At 38.5% G+C, this 22086-nt stretch overlaps 2 protein-coding genes across 28 annotated transcripts in view; one reads left to right on the forward strand and one right to left on the reverse strand.

Moving 5' to 3' along the window:
* Nucleotides 1-455, forward strand: part of PIGB (phosphatidylinositol glycan anchor biosynthesis class B) — a 37658-nt gene extending 37203 nt beyond the window's left edge. For all 7 annotated transcript variants that reach the window (XR_012414984.1, XR_012414985.1, XR_012414986.1 and 4 more), the window contains one exon: nucleotides 94-455. Coding sequence is in view for 4 of the 7 variants with exons in the window: in XM_065547948.1 (XP_065404020.1) it covers nucleotides 94-258 (165 nt within the window). In the remaining 3 variants the exon portion in view is untranslated. The remainder of the gene's footprint in view (nucleotides 1-93) is intronic.
* CCPG1 (cell cycle progression 1) overlaps nucleotides 47-22086 on the reverse strand; it is a 50727-nt gene continuing 28687 nt past the window's right edge. For 6 of the 21 annotated variants that reach the window (XM_045395487.2, XM_065547945.1, XM_065547946.2 and 3 more), the window contains 5 exons: nucleotides 19686-19781; nucleotides 17332-17583; nucleotides 10010-10131; nucleotides 4346-5751; nucleotides 47-1212 (listed from right to left, as the gene is read on the reverse strand). In XM_045395487.2, the coding sequence (XP_045251422.2) occupies nucleotides 1023-1212; nucleotides 4346-5751; nucleotides 10010-10131; nucleotides 17332-17583; nucleotides 19686-19781 (2066 nt within the window). In that variant the 3' untranslated portion in view covers nucleotides 47-1022. Of the gene's footprint in view, nucleotides 1213-3637; nucleotides 6146-10009; nucleotides 10132-17331; nucleotides 17584-19685; nucleotides 19782-22086 lie in introns of those variants that run through there. The other 15 variants (XM_045395490.2, XM_073995834.1, XM_073995837.1 and 12 more) reach the window with 6 other exon arrangements.

Raw genomic sequence — 22086 nt, forward strand, 5'->3', positions numbered from 1 at the left:
AGAGAACAATTAGAATAGGCAATTCTAAAATTGACTGAAACAGTACTCAGCAAAACGTAGCCTTTATTTACTTAAACATTTATTTGCTTCTAGGAAATAAGTGCTTTCCTAATTTCAAGCAATTATAACAAAACTGCTGTTTTCTTCCACACTCACTTGCCGGAGGGTCGAATTGGAAGTCACGTATATGTCTATGAACGGAAGTTAAAAGGGAAATTCAACACAAAGATGAATTCTGAACTTTCTGAGATAAACTAACATTGCTGGGTGGAAATATTCAGATGCTGCTTAAATACTTCAGTAAACACTGGGTAAGATTCATGGAACTTAGAAAAAAACTATATGAACTGCTTTACCAAATATCACTACTGAGGAAATGTATAAAATACCACATAGTATAAAATCACATGTTAATACAATGCCAGATTTTAAATAAAGACCTTTAGTTTTCCTCATGGTGTAGTTTTATTGTTTCTTCGACAATATTCGGATGTGCAAAAAATTTCACAAGAAAACAAGTCAGCAAGCTCTTAAGAGGGCAGCAAATTCTTCACAAGTCAGCAGGCTCTTGAACCCACAAAAAGACAAGAAGTGAGTGTAAGATTATAAAATGTTAATGATGAAATTCCAGCACAATGTACTTTTCTCAAGCTCTGCTGCAAATTTAACACAAACATCAGTGTTAATTACACTTTGTCATGTATGATTGAGCTTGCTTTAAGCTCTTACACTGAAAGGAAGTCTCTTTTCATGCACAAAATCTGTTGCATGCCTGGCTTCCTTAATAAAACTACGGTTGAACATTTCCAGTGTCAAAAAAAATTCAGCGAAGCTAAACTACAGGAAAATGCAGGTTAGTAGGCTTTTAACTAATGCTTCTGAGTAATAATACAAAGTTATCAAACTGATACTTAGAAACAAAAAAAGACATTGTCATCTTGATAATTTCATTAGTTTCAATACCAAACATTGTACAAAGCATATGTTTCTCTTACAGTTGTCTAATTTAACTCAATTGTGAATCAGTATTTAGGATCAAAAGGTAATTGCCCCAATTCTATTTCAAGATTTGCCATTTGTCTTCCATTAGTGCGACCATATTTATGCCATTTACCTTCCCTTTTATAAGGCTGTGGCTGAAGGTGCTTCTGTTCTTGTTTTCGATGCCTGGAGTTTTCAATATTTACCATACGTTGCTTTTTATCAGGTCGACTGAAAGCAGTAAACACATTTTTCATCTATGTTAGAGTTCAATGTATTTAAATTTTAAACAATTTTAAATGTTTTCTCCATTAATCTATTATCTGAACACTCTGAAAAAAGATATTAAATATTTGAATTATAATCCTAGTATATCCATATAAAAATAAAGGAGTCTGTATTAGTTTTTTTGTCCTCTAGAAAGAAAAAATAGACAATAACTCTACTGGCAAAAAGGGGAAACACTCAAAAGATAACAAAGAAAAGAAATGTGACAATAAAATAATGAGATGTGTTTCCATTATTTTTCCTCCTTTCCTATAAAAATCAATCCCTCCCCGTTGGCTTTATCACTCAGCAGAAATACATACACATCTCTCACAAACCAAGCAAAACAAAAGTCTCAACTTTTTCTCTTACAGCAAAAGCTCACAACACCTACACCGCTTTCCTCAATGTCTATGATCAGGCTTCCGTCACTACTTCACTGGAAGTCCATACTGCCATCCCCTGGCCGCCCAGTTTCCAAGCCAGGAAAACATTTTCCACACATCAACTTTTTAAAAAGCATGACACATTTATTCCTTTTACTTGAGATGGCCTTTGGATTTTCATGATACCACTCCCCACTCTTGTCCTTAGCCTTCCCTACAACCCCGTAGATGTTGGTCTTCTCCCAGGAGTCTGATATACAGTCTCGGCAAGAGATGACCATAGAACTGCCAACTAACCCTCTCCACTTGAATGTTAGTAGTTACCTCCAAACACAATTCTCATCTCCAATTACCCTTGCCCCAAACCTTGAATTCCCTATCTCAATGGTACTACTATCCAACAGATGACCCAACCCAGAAATCTAGAAGTCACAGTTACTTTCTCCTCCTTCACAAGAAATGTCAATGTTACTGTTTTCCAAATGTTTTCTCCTTTCCTCTCCTACTACTACTGTCCCAGTTTAGATGCTCATCAGCTCATGTCTGTATTGTGCTGACCACCTTCTAGCATCACACCTTTCCCATCAATCTTCTAGGCTGCTGCCTATACACTAGTCCCGCCTTATCCACGGCTTACTTTCTGTGATTGAGGTTTTGGTTACCTGTGGTCAACTGTGGTCTGAAAATGTTAAATAGAAAATTTCAGAAATAATTCGTAAGTTTTAGGCAGGGCACAGTGGCTCACGACTGTAATCCCAGCACTTTGGGAGGCGGAGATGTGCAGATCACTTGAGGTCAGGAGTTCAAGAACAGCCTGGCCAACATGGTGAAACCCCGTCTCTACTAAAAATATGAAAATTAGCCAGGTGTGGTGGCACACGCCTGTAGTCCCAGCTACTCGGGAGGCTAAGGCAGGAGAATCACGTGAACCCAGGAGACAGAGGCTGCAGTGAGCTGAGATCGTGTCACTGCACTCCAGCCTAGCTGACAATGCGAGACTCCACCTCAAATAATTAAAAAAAGAAATAATTCATAAGTTTTCAATTATATGCCTGTTCTGAGTAATGTGATGAAATAATGCAGTTCTGCTCCATCCCACATGGGGTGGGAATCATCCTTTTGTCATGTATCTACGCTACCCACCCATTAATCACCTAGTAGCAGTCTGTTAATCAGATACACTGTTATCGTACCACAGTGCTTGTGTTCAAGTATCCCTAAGATAAGGATTATTAAGGATGATTAAGTAACTTAATAATGACCCCAAAATACAATAGTGATGCTTGCATTTGGATATGCCAAAGAGAAGCTATAAAGCACTTCCTTTAAGTGAAAGGGTGAAGGTTCTCAAGAGAAACAAAAGTATGCTGAGATTGGTAAGATCTATGGTAAGAACAAACCTATGTATGAGACTGTAAAGAAGGAAAAAGAAATTCATGCATATTATATATAGAATTATGTTCTATCCTTGGTTTCAAGCATCCAGTGGGGGTCTTGGAACATATATCCTGAAGATAAGGGGGGACTACTGTAATCTAAAATACAATATAATCTTATCCCACCACCTTGAAAATTCTTCAGAGGTTCTTCATGTCCTACAGGACAAAACCTTTAGCATAAAATGGGTCCCTTCGTGGTCTGCATCTCTTATCCTCCAGCACTACCTTGCTTCCTTAAAGTAGTGTATCTTCACATCCAAAGAACCTTCCTTTTAAGTGAAATTCCCTTCCCTGTCTGCATAGCAAATTCTCATTTCTCCTCCAAAAGCTACTTTAAAAACTAAGTTCAGTTAAAAGGCCACCTCACTCAAGAAGCCTTTCCAAACATCTCCAGACAGCCTGAGGCCACCATGCCCCCATACCTTAATTTCATTTATTTACTTAGCTTGTGAGCTCCTTTGAAGCAAAAATTTTTCACTTGTCTCCTCAAGGAAGCCTCACCTTTGTTCATTATAGGACTAGATACCTGCTTAATGACTAAAGACACCAGAATCAGTCTCATTATTTTATAGACACATTATTATTTATTCAGAAAGGTAAGTATTTCATAGGTAAAAAGTGAAGCTAACATTTTAAGATTAGGTAAGTTTCATGTTACAGAATATAAAGATGAAAATGGATAAAAAATTATTATGAGGTACACACATTAGAATTTGACTTGCTCAGTTGCCTCTTTGATTGTGCCTCTACCTTTATCAAAGATAATTATGTGATTAAGTATTAAGTATCATAACTAAGCTGCTATGTGGAATGGACAAGTGAAAATAGGTGGGGCATTCAAATTATTATATATGAGCTCTTCTGACTTCAGAGTAAAATTTGTGTTGCTCACTCCTAGCTTCCGAAAGTGAATAAATACATAAAAGATTAAAGGAAAATAATTTCACTTAAGGTGATCTTTTCATTATAAACTATACTGAAAAGAAACAAAGTTGGCCAAAATAGGATTTTATATATTCTTAACTGATTTTTAGGATAAAAATTAAACCATTTGCTCAAATCAAAGTGATTACATTATAATGAAATGTTCCATTTGTAACAGCTAATAATTTTTAGACTCCACCTTTCAATTTATTCTGAATTCTCTCAGTGGCAATAAAGCACAACTCTTAGAAACAGTAACCTTCCAAGAAACTCATCAAATCATAAAAATGCTATCCAATCTACAAATGTTACAAACTACTGTAATGACATGGTTTTATGTAAACCGACCTGGGTCCATATGGAGGGGAAAAAGTGTGACCAAAGAAGTGTCTATATATATATTCATCCAACTTCTCAAATACTCCATCATTATCTACTTGATATTCCTTCATGTTTCTAAGATAATCTTTAACATCATTAACAAAGTCAGTGAAGAGCTTCCGATCATGTATAAAGACACCATTTAGGAAAAACTTATTGATGAACTGATCAAGTTCGTTCCAGTGACAGAAAGTATCCAGTTCTTTTAACATGTACCTTTGAATTATCTGTCTAAATTCGTCCATCCTTATAGGATTCACCACTGTGTTAAAAAGGCTCATGGACTCTTGTTGAGCACAATCAAATACACCAGAACAAGCCTTTCTGAAAGAATAAGAATTGTCTCTACAATCATGCCCAGGACTGCATTTCTTTGAATTTGTATTTTTCCTGAATTCTTTAAAGTGAACTGGCTTTTCTTTCCTTCCATCATTTTGCATAGTAGGGCCTCTATTATGATGGTTTTCTGTAGGTGCCTTATACTGTGGATGTAAATAGTCACTAAAAACTGTTCTTGCTTTTTCAGCTGCTTCTTTTGTAGCACCAAATCTTTTATTACCCTTTTCATCAAAGATATTCTTGGTGGTATCTTTAAAATGTCTGAAAGTGGATTTAACTGAGTCTGAGAATTTTTTCAGATTTTCCTTCACAGCTTCTTTAGCCTGCTTAATTTTCTCTTTGTGATGCCTCACAAACTCCTTGGTAGAATTCTTCATGGCATCAAATGTTTCCTTAACTGAACCCAAAAATGTTTCCTTTGACTTATTTTTAGCCCTGTGGTTTCCTCTGCCCCCTTTCTTTTTTCCATCCGTTTCTTGTTTTCCACTTTGATCTTTCGCCTCAACATACAATCTTTCCCACAAATCAGAACGCTGCTGTTCGAAGGTTAACTTCCGTTCCAGCTCAGAGAGTCTTTCCCGTAAGACTGCTATTTCCTTTTTTTCAGTGTATACATTGGGAGAATCTGACTTGCCATGTAACTGACTACCACTTAACTGCTGGAGTTCCCCCCTTAAAGCCGTAGTTACTAGTCGTTCTCTCTCCAGTTCCCTCTTTAGCATCTTTGCTTCTGCCAACAGAGTCTCTCTTTGACTAAGAAAGCTGTGTTTTTTCTGCTTTTCCTCTTCCAAATGCTGCTTAAGTTTCTGATTTTCTCTAACTAATTCAGTACTTGTCCCTTTATCTTCCAATATTCTAATCTGTTCTCTTAGTTTGTTTAACTCTTCCTGTAATGAGGATAAGGCCTTTTCTTCCTTCTCCAGAGATATTCTTAAATACTGATTTTCTGTAGCAAGGTTCGTTTTCTGAGTTTCAAAGGACATCTTCTCTGCTTCAGTAAGTGTCCAACACCTTGCAAGATTTTCTTTCAATGACTATGTTTTTTTGAAAGAGAAGAAATAAAATGTCAAGAGCTTTAAAAGCTGAATTTAAATCTTCTAAGATATAACAACGCATAAGCTTTTGTGTCTTTACTTCTACAGAGACCACCCCGCCCCAGGTAGTATTTTCAATAGTATAAACACTGGGAAATACAACGTTCATATGCAAGAAAGCACAGAGCAGAGAGCTACATCAAACTGAGAACTACAACATGGTGGAAGAATTTTCTTTTTTTTGAGACGGAGTCTCGCTCTGTCGCCCAGGCTAGCGTGCAGTGGTGCAATCTCGGCTCACTGCAACCTCTGCCTCTTGAGTTCAAGCAGCGACTCTCCGGCCTCCCAAAGTGCTGGCATTATAGGCATAAGCCACCGCGCATGTCTGGAAGAACTTAAAAGACAGAAAGTTAGCTACAGCTTGCAGGACTAAAGGTTTTTCTGAATTGGGAAGAGAGATTACCTTTTACAAAAGGTAAAATTATTGGCCGGGCGCAGTGGCTCACACCTGTAATCCCAGCACTTTGGGAGGCTGAGGTGGACAGATCATTAGATCAAGAGATCGAGACCATCCTGGCCAACATGGTGAAACCCCATCTCTACTAAAAACACAAAAATTAGCTGGGCATGGTGGCATGCGCCTGTAGTCCCAGACACTCGGGAGGCTGAGGCAGGGGAATCGCCTGAACCTGGGAGGCAAATGTTGCCAGTGAGCCAAGATCGCACCACTGCACCCCAGCCTGGTGACAGAGCGAGACTCCATCTCAAAAAAATAATAAAATAAAATAAAAAATAAAAGTAAAATTACATCAAGAGCTGACTTATGGCTTCAAAAATTGTTTGTACGCAGTGTACACTTCAAAGAATGAAATTCTAATAATCTTAGTCCTATTTGAAACATTTTGGTCCTATGCAATTAACATTTCTAAGTAAGTACAGATAAGCCATAAATTCTATAAGCATGTTAGAGGACAGACTGAATCTTGAACATTTATAACTAACTTATCCAATTTTATGTAAACTTTTGAAGTGACTGTCACCCAGATTACAGCAGTTCTGTAATCTGTATAATTAATATAACTCTGAAGATTAATCTATAGATTACTATAACTGAAAGTCAGCACCTGTGGTAGAAATCATGGTCAATTCGGCTTATAGAATTTTACTGCTTCGATAAGGGTATCCTTGACTGATTTGAATTTTCTTTCAAACATATGCATTAGTAACAAAATTTAACCCAAAACAGTCAAAACTTAAACAACGTGGTTCAACAAGTTCTTACAGCATTATCCATCCAGTTAAAAATATCTTATGTATAAATCTGCAAAATGATACTTAAATTTGGCTTAATTTATCACAAACGTTATGGTTAGACCAGTCAATTACCTGGGTTCAGAAACAAGCAAAAAAAAAAAACAAACAAAAAAAAAAAAAAACAGTCCTTTAAGAGAATGACACTATTTTATACTTGAAAAATAACTATCTGAAATGACTGCTTCACTTTCTGGCTCATTAATCTTCAGAGAACAAAAAAAGATTTAAAATTTAATCACAGTCATTTCATCTGCTCTACCTGTATGAGAGAAAAGAAGTTTCTTCTACCCAAAAGCAGTGGACTGTGGAGTAGAAGAGACCGATACACTGGTGTGGCATACTCTTGAAATGCACAAGCACAGGAAGCCACAGGATAAAAGAAGGGTACAGCATTCCTCATGCAGTAAATATGATGTTGATATAAGTGATTGATAAGCAGATCCTGACCAGGTCTTCCAAAGAGCTTCAACATCTACCTGATCCACACTTAACAGCTAGAAACAAGAGATCTGCAAAAACTGACTCACTAGGTAGGCACAGTGGCTCAATCCTTTAATCCCAGCATTTTGAGGCCAAGGCGGGAGGATCACTTGAACCCAGAAGTTCCAGAATAGCCTGGGCAACATAGTGAGACTCCATCTCTATGAAAAATTTAATAAGAAAGTTGGACATGGTGGCATGTGCTTGTGGTCCCAGCTACTTGAGAGGCTAAGCCAGGAGGATTGCTTGTGCCCAGGAAGTTGAGGTAGCAGTAAGCCATGATCGCACCACTGCCCTCCAGCTTGGGCAACAAGAATGAGACTCTGCCTCTTAAAACAAACAAACAAACAAAAAACAAACAAAAAAAAAAAAACAGGCTAAGTGCAGTGGCTCATGCCTGTAATCCCAGCACATTGGGAGGCTGAGGCAGGCAGATTACCTGAGGTCAGGAGTTCAAAACCAGCCTGGCCAACATGATGAAACCCCATCTCTACTGAAAATGCAAAAAATGAGCCAGGCATAGTGGAGGAAGCCTGTAATCCCAGCTACTTGGGAGACTGAGGCAGGAGAATCACTTGAACCCAGGAAGCAGAAGTTCCAGTGAGCTGAGATCACCCCACTGCATTCCAGCCTGGGCCACACAGCGAGGCTCCATCTCAAACAAACAAACAAATCCAAACCCAAACCAACTACAAATTCTCTCTAGAGATTTATGCGTGGTGAGTTTTCCAAAAGCCAATGTTATCCTATGGAACCAGAAAACATTGTGGTGAAGAAAATGGCATCTTCTAATACAGGTAGGAAAAAGTGAACTATTTATAATTAACTTCATAAGTACCTCCCTGTGTCTACAGCCATACCACCCCGAATGCGCCCAATCTCCTCTGATGGCAGAAGCTAGGCAGGGTCTGGCCTGGTTAGTACTTGGATGGGAGAAGTACCTCCCTGAAAGATACAATTTAGTTACAAAGTAGTATTTTTGTCTTTTCAAGAAATATAACCTGTAAGGGAAGCATACATAAATTAAGTGTGAGAATTGGGGGTGGAAAAATGGAGGAAAAACTTACTTTTCTTCCTTTTCCTTTTTTTTTTTTTTTGAGACATGGTCTTCCTCTATGGCCCAGGCTAGAGTGCAAGAGCGTGATCTCAGCTCACTGTAACCTCTGCCTCCCAGGTTCAAACAATTCTTGTGCCTAACTAAGCCTCCAAAAATCTGGGATTACAGGTATGTGCCACCACAACCGGCTAATTTCTGTATTTTTAGTAGAGACAAAGTTTCACCATGTTGGCCAGGATGGTCTTGAACTCCTGGGCTCAAACAATCCACCCACCTCGGCCTCCCAAAGTCACCAACTTTGGGAATTTGGGAGGTTGTCACCACGCCCAGACACAGCTTACTTTTCTACCCTGAGTTTCTCTCTATATCCTTCCTAGGGAAAACTAGATAGGAAACCAGCCATTTTGCTGATCCTCATAAACCTCCAGGGGTGTTGGGGAATGACACAACGGACAGTACAGTCTTGTGAGACAAGATCTAGATGAGTTATAGGCAGAAAAACATAAGATGCTCTCCCTTCCATCAGAATAAAAAAAAAAAAAAACAATGAAAAGGAATGGCTATGTCCCCTGATCAAGAGAAGATCTTAGAGAGGCTATAAAACCACAACTCTCCTCTTTCCCTTCTGCCAACTGAAAATGTCTGCTTCACTCTGAAAATAATGCTAATAAAAATATCTATATACACATATAAAATGTCACTTTTAAAAGATGTTAACTATAAAATAGCAGCTAGGGATAAGAGTTCTTAAGTCAAATCCCTGGAATCAAATTAGCTCTCCAAAACAAAACAAAACAAAAAAAGGCCGTGGCCGGGCACAATGGCTCACACCTGTAATCCCAGCACTTTAGGAGGCTGAGGTGGGTAGACTGAGGTCACGAGTTCGAGACCAGCCTGGCTAACATAGCGAAACCCCATCTCTACTAAAAATACAATAAAACTAGCCAGGCGTAGTGGCGCACACCTGTAATCCCAGCTACTTGGGAGGCCGAGGCACAAGAATCACTTGAACCCAAGAGGTGGAAGTTGCAGTGACCTGAGGCTGCACCACTGCACTCTAGCCTGGGCAACAGAGCAAGACTCCATCTCAAATAAATAAATAAATAAACAAACAAAAACAAATTAGCTCTGCCAGTTGCTACCTTGGGAAAGTCCCTTAACCTTTCTAAACCTCTTTCCCACCTATGAAAGTTAATAATTGCTTAATTCCCATGTTTTGAGAATAAGAGAAATACTCTATATGGTGCACTCATGACTGACTAGGACACTGTAAGTACCCGTATTCAATTCAACAATGATTTGCATTATTTCTGATTTACTAATCTGCACTACTAAGCACAATAAGCTCTAAGTAATAAGCACAATAATTACTAACAATTATTTTAAATATTTGTTAGTGGTACATACCTTATAATCAATGAAAGATTCTTGTTCCTGTTGACACTGGGAAAGATAATCCTTCATATCATTCAATTCATCTTCATGTATCTTTCTGACTAACTGTTGACGCTTCTGAATCTGAATTGTGCCTAAAATAAATATTTTTATTAAGGGTATATAACATAATTATTATCATTCAATGTTTTATTTATTTTTAAACATTGGTAATCTGCATATAAGCTATGTAATCTTTTTTTTTTTTTTTTTTTTTTGAGACAGAGTCTCGCTCCGTCGCCCAGGCTGGTATGGTCTCAGCTCACTGCAACCTCTGCCTCCTGGGGTTCAAGCAATTCTCGTGCCTCAGCTTCTTGAGTAGCTGGGACTACAGGCAAGCGCCACCATGCCCAGCTAATTTTTTGTAGAGACAGGGTTTTGCCATGTTGGCCAGGCTGGTCTCAAACTCCTGGCCTCAAGTGATCCACCCACCTTGGCTTCTCAAAGTGCTGGGATTACATGTGTGAGCCACTGTGCCTGGCCATAACCTATGTGATCTTAACAATCATTTTATTCAGAGTATCATCAGCATTTCACCATTCTTTAAAAATTCTGATTACATAAAGAATAAGTAACTAAGGCTGGGCACGGTGGCTCACGCCTGTAATCCCAGCACTTTGGGAGCCAAGGCAGGTGGATCATTTGAGGTCAGGAGTTCAAGACAAGCCTGGCCAACATGGTGAAACCCCGTCTCTACTAAAAATTAAAAAAAAATTTTTTAAGATAAGTAAGTGAAAGCCCATGATCATTCATCAGATGATGGTGAACATTTACGTAATATAAGTAAGGCCAAGTAGGCCAGTTTTTATAAACATTTATTTACATATACCCAGGAACATTTAAGCAGTTCACTATCTTTTGTATTAAAACACACAGGCCCGCCCATATGGCTCTAACCAAGAGAACAATTTATGTAATGTTCTTATCTTACTATATTGAAGGCACTCAGCTTTGTTGTTTTGGGGGTTATCTTTAAGTACAAAAAGTGTTTCAGCCTCCTTTATACAGAGAAATGAACAAACCCTGGTGTTTTTTCACAGGTCATGAAGTCAATAAGGAAAAATGAAAACCTTTTTTTTTTTTTTTTTTAATATTTTGCCTAAAGGATACAACAAAGCCCAAAAAGTACAGCACAGAAAATAATTGGCTAATGGTGACTGTGCACCATTCTCAAAGCCAAATTTGTTAAGAATTCTGCAATGGTTAAATCTGTACTGGAGTAGCACTGTCCTTCTACCAACAGTGATAAAAGAATCGGACACACGTGGTAGCTCACGCCTGTAATCCCAGCACTTTGGGAGGCCAAAGCAGATGGATCACCTGAGGTCAGGAGTTCAAGACCAGCCTGACCAACATGGAGAAACCCTGTCTCTACTAAAAATACAAAATTAGCCAGGGCATGGTGGCACATGCCTGTAATCCCAGCCACTCGGGAGGCTGAGGCAGGAGAATCGCTTGAACCCGGGAGGCAGAGGTTGCGGTGAGCTGAGATCATGCCACTGCACTCCAGCCTGGGCAACAAGAGCAAAACTCTGTCTCAAAAAAAGAATCTTAAACCAACTAGGATTCTTCATATTTTCACCCTAAAAATCAAAATGTTACTTTACTCAGACATGCTGTTCACATGCTTCATGTATGGGGGGAAAAAACCACGAAATCAAAAATAAGGCAAAATGCAGTTAGCTACCTTAACATTACATCTACTAAGTATAGATACTATAGAATTTTACAAAGAAAGGATGCAATGATCACTATTTCTTCCCTTACTGCTATAAAAATTATTTTAAATGTCTTCAATACATCTTGAAAAACACTAAAAACAACTTTTGCCAATTTACAGATAACGGTTACATATTCTAGCTATGGTATTCTGTGTTAGAATTCATTTCCTCTCTTTAGATTTCCCAATTTATAGAAGCATGGCAAGCTTGTTTCAAAACTACTCAGAAGAATCCCAGATTTTTTCAAATGTTGAAGGAAATTTATCTATAGTTCCCAGAGTAACAGAAAACTTCTGCAATTTCTATTTCAAACTGCTAAGAAGATTCATTCCTTTGCCCACTGGAAAATAATCTAAAACTGTGTTGAGGTCTGAATTCAAGATAGTATAATATAGCATATGCTTGATTACTGTCTTAATGTGGCCTTTTACAGTATTACTGACTAATCACTTGGGGGTTTTTCCTGCACCTTCGGCTGCCTAAAGTGTTATCCTCAAGATACAATCTTTGGCCTAGTCATGTCTACAAATGCTGCCTATTGTACCATGTTGCACCACTGTCAGATTTTGCTATCACTCCTATTAAGAATTCCAATCTACAGATCTAGTCTTAACTTCTCATCAGAGCTTCTAATCAACACATCCAGCTGCGTAGGGGGCCTCTTTGTAGGGTGGGGGGAAAAAAAAAAAATCAAACCTCAACACCTGCCCCAAACCAAACCAAACTGTGCTTACCATCTATTTATCATCTGGCAAAACTTCCCCAGTAACCCCAACTCCAAAAGTGAAGCAGCTAGCACATTTCCTACAATTTAATAAACTGCCATTATTTTCCATTATTCCTTCAATATCCCTTATTCCATTCCCACTGTTATTCCAATCGTCAAGGTCCTCCTCACCAAATATCCAGATTATAGAACTCCTAACAACTATTCTACATTTTCCCATACCACTTTTTCCACACCAGCAAAACGTTCCGGCACTCTTTTTCTCTAACCTGATAGCAGGTTACTCAATAAATCAAACTTTCCTATCGATTCCAAGATGTTTTACAATATACAGTTGACCCTTGAGCAACGTGAGTTTGAACTACATGGCAGGATGCAAAATCCAATGGCAGGATGCAAACTCCACGTATATGGAGAGGTGACTTTTCGTGTATGTGAGGTCCGCCGTCAAGGGATTTTAGTTTGTATGGATTTTGGTATGGGTGCCTCCTGGAACCCATCCCTCATGGACATCAAGGGATGACTATAACAGCACCCCACCCACTCCATTATTTCTAAATACCTACTCTGCTATAGTCCGGGCAGTCTTTTCACTGCTCCCAAACCCAAGATTACTTCTTCCTCAGGTTATCAGATTCTCTATTGCTGGAATGTTCTACCTTCCTTGAGTCTATCATAAACTTACTATGATTAGACACAATTTAAATCTTACCACCTCTATTTCTTCACCAGTCCCTGATATGCAGTAGGAGCTCAACGAATATTTGCTGAATGAATTTAATGTTAAGTGAAAAAAACAAAAACAAAAAACAAAAAAACAAGGTGACTCCGAGAATAGCCCCAAATGCAGAAGTTTGTCTGTTACATACACTTACACTCAACACCTTGGCCATGCCTCTTAGACCTACAGTCTTGCCGGGGTTTCTTTTCTTTGGGTTTCTTTTCCTTGGCCATGTCTATTGTGTTGAAGGACATTCAGAGTCCATTCAAGGGCACATCACTTTTGACTACAGCACAGAAGAATCTTGGAGTACAAATCTCCTATTTAAAAAAATATTTTAGGGCCGGGCGCGGTGGCTCAAGCCTGTAATCCCAGCACTTTGGGAGGCCGAGACGGGCGGATCACGAGGTCAGGAGATCGAGACCATCCTGGCTAACACGGTGAAACCCCGTCTCTACTAAAAAATACAAAAATCTAGCCGGGCGAGGTGGCGGGCGCCTGTAGTCCCAGCTGCTCAGGAGGCTGAGGCAGGAGAATGGCGTAAACCCGGGAGGCGGAGCTTGCAGTGAGCTGAGATCCGGCCACTGCAGTCCAGCCTGGGCAACAGAGCAAGACTCCGTCTCAAAAAAAAAAAAAAAAAAATTTTAAAAAATCTTCTCCTGTTCAAATCATTTCTCCTTGAGGAGCAATTGTATCACCAGCCAATAAACGTCGGTTGAAATAAATGAATTGAACTATTTAAAAAAAAAGAAAAATCTTACCACCTCTGGGATAATTCAGTAAGTGTATGCTTTGAGCTGTAATTCATTCTGTGCTCTATAAATTAGCATCTAGATATCTTGTTATATAATAGTCTGCCGAAGAGCCAGGTAGTCTATCAATACTTCAAGCAACTCAAGGAGAAAACTAAATCAATTGAACTCCATTGATGATTTGGAATGCTGATAGTCACAAGTAAATGTAAGAAGAAAGACTGCTTCATTCATGAAACTTTTTAATAAAACTTCTGAAAGCATTTTCAGATGGAGTACACTGGAGTATACTGCTTCACTATCCTTAGTCGTGCTAGCTTTCTCTTCCCTGCAGTGTAAATCTGCCAATTCAAATTTGTATGGCACCAAGGCTGACAAATGCAGAATGATTCAATTAGTAGTATGGTATTGTTAAATTATTATAAAGCGGGCCAGGCACAGTGGCTCATGCCTATAATCCCAGCACTTTGGGAGGCTGAGGCAGGCAGATCACTTGAGGTCAGGAGTTCAAGATCAACCTGGCCAACAGGGCAAAACCTCATCTCTACAAAAAATACAAAAAATTATTAGCCAGGCGTGCTGGTGGGCGCCTATAATCACAGCTACTCGGGAGGCTGAGACAGGAGAATCGCTTGAACCTGGGAGACAGAGGTTGCAGTGAGCCAAGATTGCACCACTGCATTCCAGCCTGGGCAACAGAGCAAGACTCTGTCTCAAAAAAAAAACAAAATTATAAAGTGAATGAATGACTATGGGATGCAATGACCAACTTCACGGTGAATGGGAAATTCAAAATGGCTCTGAAATCAACTCCAAAGAATGTTGAGATCAGTGCTAAAATTAAAAAATGTGATGTCTTGCCAGGTGCGGTGGCTCACACCTGTAATCCCAGCCCTTTGGGAGGCCAAGGTGGGCAGATCACCTGAGGCCGGGAGGTCAAGACCAGCCTGACCAATGTGGAGAAACCCCATCTCTACTAAAAATACAAAATTAGCTGGGCATGGTGGCACATGTCTGTAATCCCAGATACTCCGGAGGCTGAGGCAGGAGAATCACTTGAACCCAGGAAGCGAAGGTTGCAGTGAGCCGAGATCATGCACAGCACTCCAGCCTGGGCCACAAGAGCAAAACTCTGTCTCAAAAAAAAAAGTGATGTCTTTTAAGTAGTGATTTGGAAAAGTCATCTAGGTTAGGTCTTATATGTTAATTAAACTAATCTCATGACTATAAGGCCTACTTCATAATATATTATCCAGGCTTTTCATATTCTGAAAAGGCTAATATGAAGTAAAGGACAATGTTTTATTAATTAACTATTAAGGTAAATTTTACTAATAACCAAAATCCTACATAACAGAGAAGTAACTTCTCATTTTGAAAGCACTCCTGTAAAATGACCTTTCTACAAAATATTCAAAGGTCATGTAAATAGTGAAGTTTTAACGCAATTTTGATTAACACTTTAAATCACTATCCAATTTTTTTTGAAGAAAAAAAGATTAAGATAAGATCTTCTCCTTTGTTACTCTCATGCTTACCTGTGGAGGGAAAATCATACTCAAATACATATCAATTAATTTGTTTCAGCTAGTCTATAAAGGTAAATATATATTTCCAATCAAATCTTATTACAACAAATTTCAAGAAAGGATACAAATAACAGTATCTCAGTATTAAATTCAAACAGGCATCCATCAGAAATCTAAATACATATTTTTATTAATATAAATACAAGAAACACATCTTGCAAGCTCTGACTTTAAACAGGTATTGTCTTCATTAAGTCTATTCTAACATTACGCTATGTTGAATAATAAACCTTTTCCACAAATCCACATAGGATACATGTAATTCTTCAATCTTTGCATAAGAAATACATTTTTCGAAGGAACTAGCAAAATGAAAGTTAGACTGTGGATTATGCAGGCAAAAAAATCTAAAAGTAGTTAATATAAAGGAAGCTAAAATTCGAGAATTTGACAAGATCTAAGACATTTCCTTTTAAAGTGTCTCTACCCCAAATTCCAATACAGCAAAGAGAGTCAAAGTTCAGGTTTCAAATACTCCAGTCATTGTACAAATACATACCTTAAATAAGAGATTCAGGCCAGGTGTGGTGGCTCATGCCTGTAATCTCAGCACTTTGGGAGGCTGAGGCAGGTGGAGCACCTTAGGTCAAGAGTTCAAGATTGGCCGGGCACAGTGGCTCACGCCTGTAATCCCAACACTTTGGGAGGCCAAGGCAGGTGCATCACAAGGTCAGGAGATCAAGACCAGCCTGGCCAAGATGGTAAAGCCCCGTCTCTACTAAAAACACAAAACAATTAGCCAGGCATGGTGGCGGGCACCTGTAAACCCAGCTACTCAGGAGGTTGAGGCAGGAGAATTGCTCGAACCCAGAGATGGAGGCCACAGTGAGCCGAGGTTGCACCACTGGACTCCAGCCTGGGCGACAGAGTGAGACTCTGTCTCAAAAAAACAAAAAAAAAAAGTTTCAGACCAGCCTGGCCAACATGGCAAAACCCCATCTCTACTACAAATACAAAATAATTAGCCAGGCATGGTGGCAGGCGCCTGTTACCCAGCTACTCGGGAGGCTGAGGTAGGAGAATTGCTAGAACCCTAGGGGTAGAATTTGCAGTGAGCCAAGATGGTGCCACTGCACTCCAGCCTGGGCGACAGAGTGGGACTCCGTCTCCAAAAAAAAAAAAGAGAGAGGTTCAATGGGTGAGGCTCCTAAATGAGAAAGTAAAGTAACACCAATGGAATACCTTCCTCTTCTCACCCAAAAGGCATTTAAAGGCTTTGAATTGATAAGATGATCAACATATATAAATAGTATCAATCATAATAAAGAGCAAAGTATAAGAATAAAGATGAAAACCTCTCAATTCATGTGAATCACAGAAACAACAATGAAAGTTACAAAGTATGATACTTACATGAAACCTCAAAGTAGAAATAATGAACACTTACTATTTCTACATTTCAAATGTAACTATTTCAACTGCGATTTAAATAATCTTCCTAATAAACTCACACTTCAACTTAGTTTAACTATGATTCTAAATGTAAATGATTTCCCTCATGGTGAGCATTTCAGATTTTTAATCTTCCATCTTTTAACTTTAAAAGAGTCACAAATATATGTGGTTATTATCTTTACATTTATTAATAACTACTACCTTATTTAAATAAAAACCTTTGTGAGATAGGCAGCACCCACTTCCCGAATGAGAAAACTGAGGCTCAAACAGGCTTCAAGTTTTCAAGGCCATCTATTTAATAAATGGCACTGAAAACACATCCCAGGATTCCTCACTCTTAAGTGCCTCTACACTATCCCATCAGGTTACACATTTTTGAATACTTACCATAGAAATGTCCAAATCCCATGCTGATTGCAATCACCAAAGCAAGTATAACACACTTATTTAGACCACTACTGAACTGACGTTTACTCAACTCCTTAGAAGGTTCGGTTTCTTGTTCAGCAACTAGCCGGTCTTCAGATTCTGAAGTAGAAACAGTCTTCTTCCTAGCACGGCGTCGTCTAAAGGCAGGGCTGGGCTGGTTACTGGTTTCATCACTACTTGATTCATCGTCACTAGGCTGAGATGAAAATACTATTAAGAAAAAAGTTGACATTTAGCTATTCAAAATCTTGGAAATGCTTTCCCAGTAAAAATTATTTAGAATAATCAATGCCATCCCTTACATGCCTTTTTACACGAGATAGCCAAAAACAAAAACCAAACAACATAAACAAAAACACAGGTTTTCAACTCATCTACATAAAGCCAAAACATAAAGCATTTCAAATGTGATACACAAGAATCTGTTAATCATATTCATTTGTGCGTTGAGAGCCTATCTCTGGTTTTTTTTAACCCTCCTCGCCTTATAGTTTACACTATTAGAATAATCCTTCATTCTCATAGCCTCAAGTTTCACGGTTGGCCAGGAGCGGTGGCTCACGCCTGTAATCCCAGCACTTTGGGAGGCCGAGGCGGGCAGATCACCTGTCAGGAGTTCAAGATCAGTCTGGCCAACATGGCGAAACCCCTTATCTACTAAAAATACAAAAATTAACCGGGTGTGGTAGTGCACCTATAGTCCCAGCTACTTGGGAGGCTGAGGCAGGAGAATCACTTGAACCCAGGAGGTGGAGGTTGCAGTGAGCCGAGATCCTGCCACTGTACTCCAGACTGGGAGACACAGCATAACTCTGTCTCAAAAGAAACAAAATTTCATTGCTATTACAGGTATAAACAAGTATTATTTCTGGAAAGAGAAAACAATACTCTCTGTCTCTTCATTCAGTTTCAAAGAGGTAATTGAAGTGCAACTGTTTAAGGAACACAGGAAAGTACACAAGCATTTCCTGTGACTTATAAAGTAAAATAACTACCAAGTTTCCTTGGGTGTATCTGGTCTCTAGTTTCATTTCTAACCTGATTAGCCCACGATCAAGGTTCAAAGCATTCTATTTTAACATAGGTTTCCAGAAGTCAGATGAGTCCTTCCCTTCGACTGCCACTCTTACTAGAAGGTTATTAATTTTACCCTCTAGTAAATATGTCAGCATGAGGAAGTGACACAACAGCTATCTCCGATATTAAGGACTATTCTGGTGCTGGTCCTATATGAAAATAATAGTAGAGAAAAGCAAACTGGTGGGAAAAATCTGCACAAGAAATCCTAAGTCCAGGAAACAAATTCCCTGGAAAAATCACCTTCAGTTTTTTCCGAATGCATTAATTTCTTAACACGGTTCCATATATCAACAAACTGTATGTTGACACAGAAGCTTCGATTACTCAGAAAAATTTCCACAAGCTACTTAGAGGAAAAGCACTAAAAGGAAGGATAAAATATGAACTTGAATACAAAGAGCTCTAAAACAACAAACATTCATGCTCCAGAAAAGCAAAAACAGTTCTTCAGAAGACAGGATATCCATGCCACAGGAAAGCTGGTGATTTAGGTTAGGCAATATTTTTCAGAGATGGATCATGGAGGATTCAGTTCACTTTCACACTTACAACAATAAACACAAAGACAGAAGGCACTACTGAAATGAATGAATATTCCTAATATTTAGTGATACAGATGCCACTGAGAGATCTTTTTGGTCATGACCCTTATGCCCATCATGTATATCTGGTTATTCTTGATCACTAGTTTTTCAAAGATGCCGTCGCCTCAGGTGTGAGGTTATATTTCTTGGACAAAGAGAAAGAAAGGAAGACTTAAACAAAGCATTACATAATACAAAGGCATTCATGATCATGGTTAGAGTATTTAAGTCAGGTTTTCTGACATAAAATTAAGATAGGTAAATGTAGAAACAAACCATCTGTAAAACTTCTTTAAACAAATGTTCAATTCTACATTAACATTGCCTTCATTACATATTCTAACAAAACAGCTTAACCCATATTAATATATTCATGTCCTTATCTAATGCTTCCAACTTTTTTAACCCATACATATAATAGCTAAAATATTTTGATTTTTAACTTCTTTTAAAAAAGCTTAATTTGGCCCATAGATGCAAGCAATGCAAAGGCATGCAATAAGCTTGGCCAGTGCCTTTACAAGAGATTCTGAACACCTGTTTAGAGTATCACAGATGACAACAGGTATCTTTAAAGCACTCGGTAAATAGTAAATGTGACTAGGCACACTCAGCTCTAGAGAAGCTGGTCAGAGTTAGTCACACCACCTTGGAAAGTGAGTTGGCTAGGAACATGGTGTTTCAGCTGATCATCCCATCCCCATATGCACTCAGGAATCTTCCACAGCTTCTCCCACCACCTTTCTTTTGTGAATAAACAGGAAAAAAAGATGCATAAAGCTATATTATAAAGACTAAAAAGAAAAAAAGAATTAAAAATACTTAATTATCACAACATTGCTATAGTACTAAATTAAAATATAATAATCATGCCTTCTTAAAAACATACACAATACAAACTCTACACTACCAACTTTGCTTTTTGTCAGGAAAGAGAGTTCATATAGAGGAAGCACGTAGTGTTCTTAACCCAACAAAACCTACACTGCCACAAGAATGTAAGTCAGGAGAAGAAAAAACTGAAGTTGAAATCTTTAAGGATGAAGAAAGGGAAAGGAAAAAACACAATTAAGCAATGGCTATAGCACAAAATTAACAAACCAAAAGGGAAAAACAAAAACTCTTTTTTTTTTTGAGACAGAGTCTCCCTCTATTGCCCAGGCTAGAGTGCAATGGCGCAATCTTGGCTCACTGCAACCTCCGCCTCCTGGGTTCAAGAGATTCTCCTGCCTCAGCCTCCAGAGTAGTTGGGATTACAGGCCCGCGCTACCACAGGCAGTTAGTCCCAAGTAGCTGGAATTATAGGCACCTGGCTAATTTTTGTATTTTTAGTAGAGAAGGGTTTTCACCATGTTGGTCAGGCTGGTCTCAAACTCCTGACCTCAGGTGATCTGCCTGCCTCAGCCTCCCAAAGTGCAGGGATTACAGGCATGAGCCAACGTGCACAGCCCCAAAACAAAAACTCTTGGCAACTGGTTTATATGTAGTGTTTTCAGTATAGTCCAAAATTTCGTCTTTAAACATTTGGTTTATTGAAACAATATCTTTAGGAGGAATAACAATGGGTAAAAAGATAATTAATCAAATATTCCTCTTAACTCAGTCTACAAAAATCTCAAGAAGTCAGAATTCAGAAAGAAGACAAAAGAAGAATGAGCTTAGAAGTATGCAACTTCCTGAAAAAAGTTAACAATATGTAATTTCTTTCTTTTTTTGAGATGGTGCTGGGATTACAGGCATGAGCCACCATGCCCGGCAACAGTATGTAATTTCTTTTATGTCTATGTCAGTTTCTTATATATCTGACCATTCTGTAATACTCCAGCTTCAATTTGACTTTTCTGGGCCATGAACACTATGGAATTAAACCAGAGGCAAGAAAGGAAGGGGGCAAAAAAAAAAAAAAAAAAAAAAAAAAACTACCTGAATACAACATAAATTCCAGAAGTCAGAATTCAGAAAGAAGACAAAAGAAGAATGAGCTTAGAAGTATGCAACTTCCTGAAAAAAGTTAACAATATGTAATTTCTTTCTTTTTTTGAGATGGTGCTGGGATTACAGGCATGAGCCACCATGCCCGGCAACAGTATGTAATTTCTTTTATGTCTATGTCAGTTTCTTATATATCTGACCATTCTGTAATACTCCAGCTTCAATTTGACTTTTCTGGGCCATGAACATTATGGAATTAAACCAGAGGCAAGAAAGGAAGGGGGCAAAAAAAAAAAAAAAAAAAAAAAACTACCTGAATACAACATAAATTCCAGAGTTTAAAAAAATAATAAAATTTGATGACCAACAAGGATTCTAAAATCAATTACGATATCCCTCCCTAAATAAATATACTATGAATGCTATTCTAACAAAGGCTGAATTTTCCTCTGACCACCAAGAATGTCACCTGAATATTCAAATAGCTGGATAAAGTGTTTTCAAGTTCATGTTTATAGGCAAACCACTGATATACTAGCTGAAAATAACTTCTCATTAAATGAGATAGCCAAGAATCTCTATTTTTTTTTTTTTTTTTTTGAGACAGGGTCCTGCTCTGTCACCCAGGTTGGAGCGCAGTGGCGCAATCTCAGCTCACTGCAGCCTCAACCTCCCAGGCTCAAGCAATCCTCACATCTCAGCCTCCCAAGTGGCTGGGAACACAGGCGCATGCCATCATGCCTGGCTTTTTATTATTTGTAGAGATGAGGTCTCGCAATGCTGCCCAGGCTGGTCTCAAACTCCTGGGCTCAGGTAATCCACCTGTCTCGGCCTCGCAAAGTGCTGGAATTATTGGTGTGAGCCACTATGCCCAGCCAAGAATCTCTACTTGACATTTTATTAGCTAAACTGGAATGACAGAAATTATATTGTCTGATTCTGGTTGGCAAATGTAAATATTAAAGAATGGTAAAATCTAAAAAAATTACCTAAAATAGATACTACACGTTTCCTGTTTTTCTGTCAAACTAGGAAATTTTTACAATCACTAGCAGTGTTTCAAGTTGTCCCTGCCATCACTCACCCTTAGTTATAATTGTGGGTTAATAACTGATAT

The sequence above is a fragment of the Macaca fascicularis genome, chromosome 7, assembly GCF_037993035.2.
Source record: "Macaca fascicularis isolate 582-1 chromosome 7, T2T-MFA8v1.1".
Lineage (NCBI taxonomy): Eukaryota > Metazoa > Chordata > Mammalia > Primates > Cercopithecidae > Macaca > Macaca fascicularis.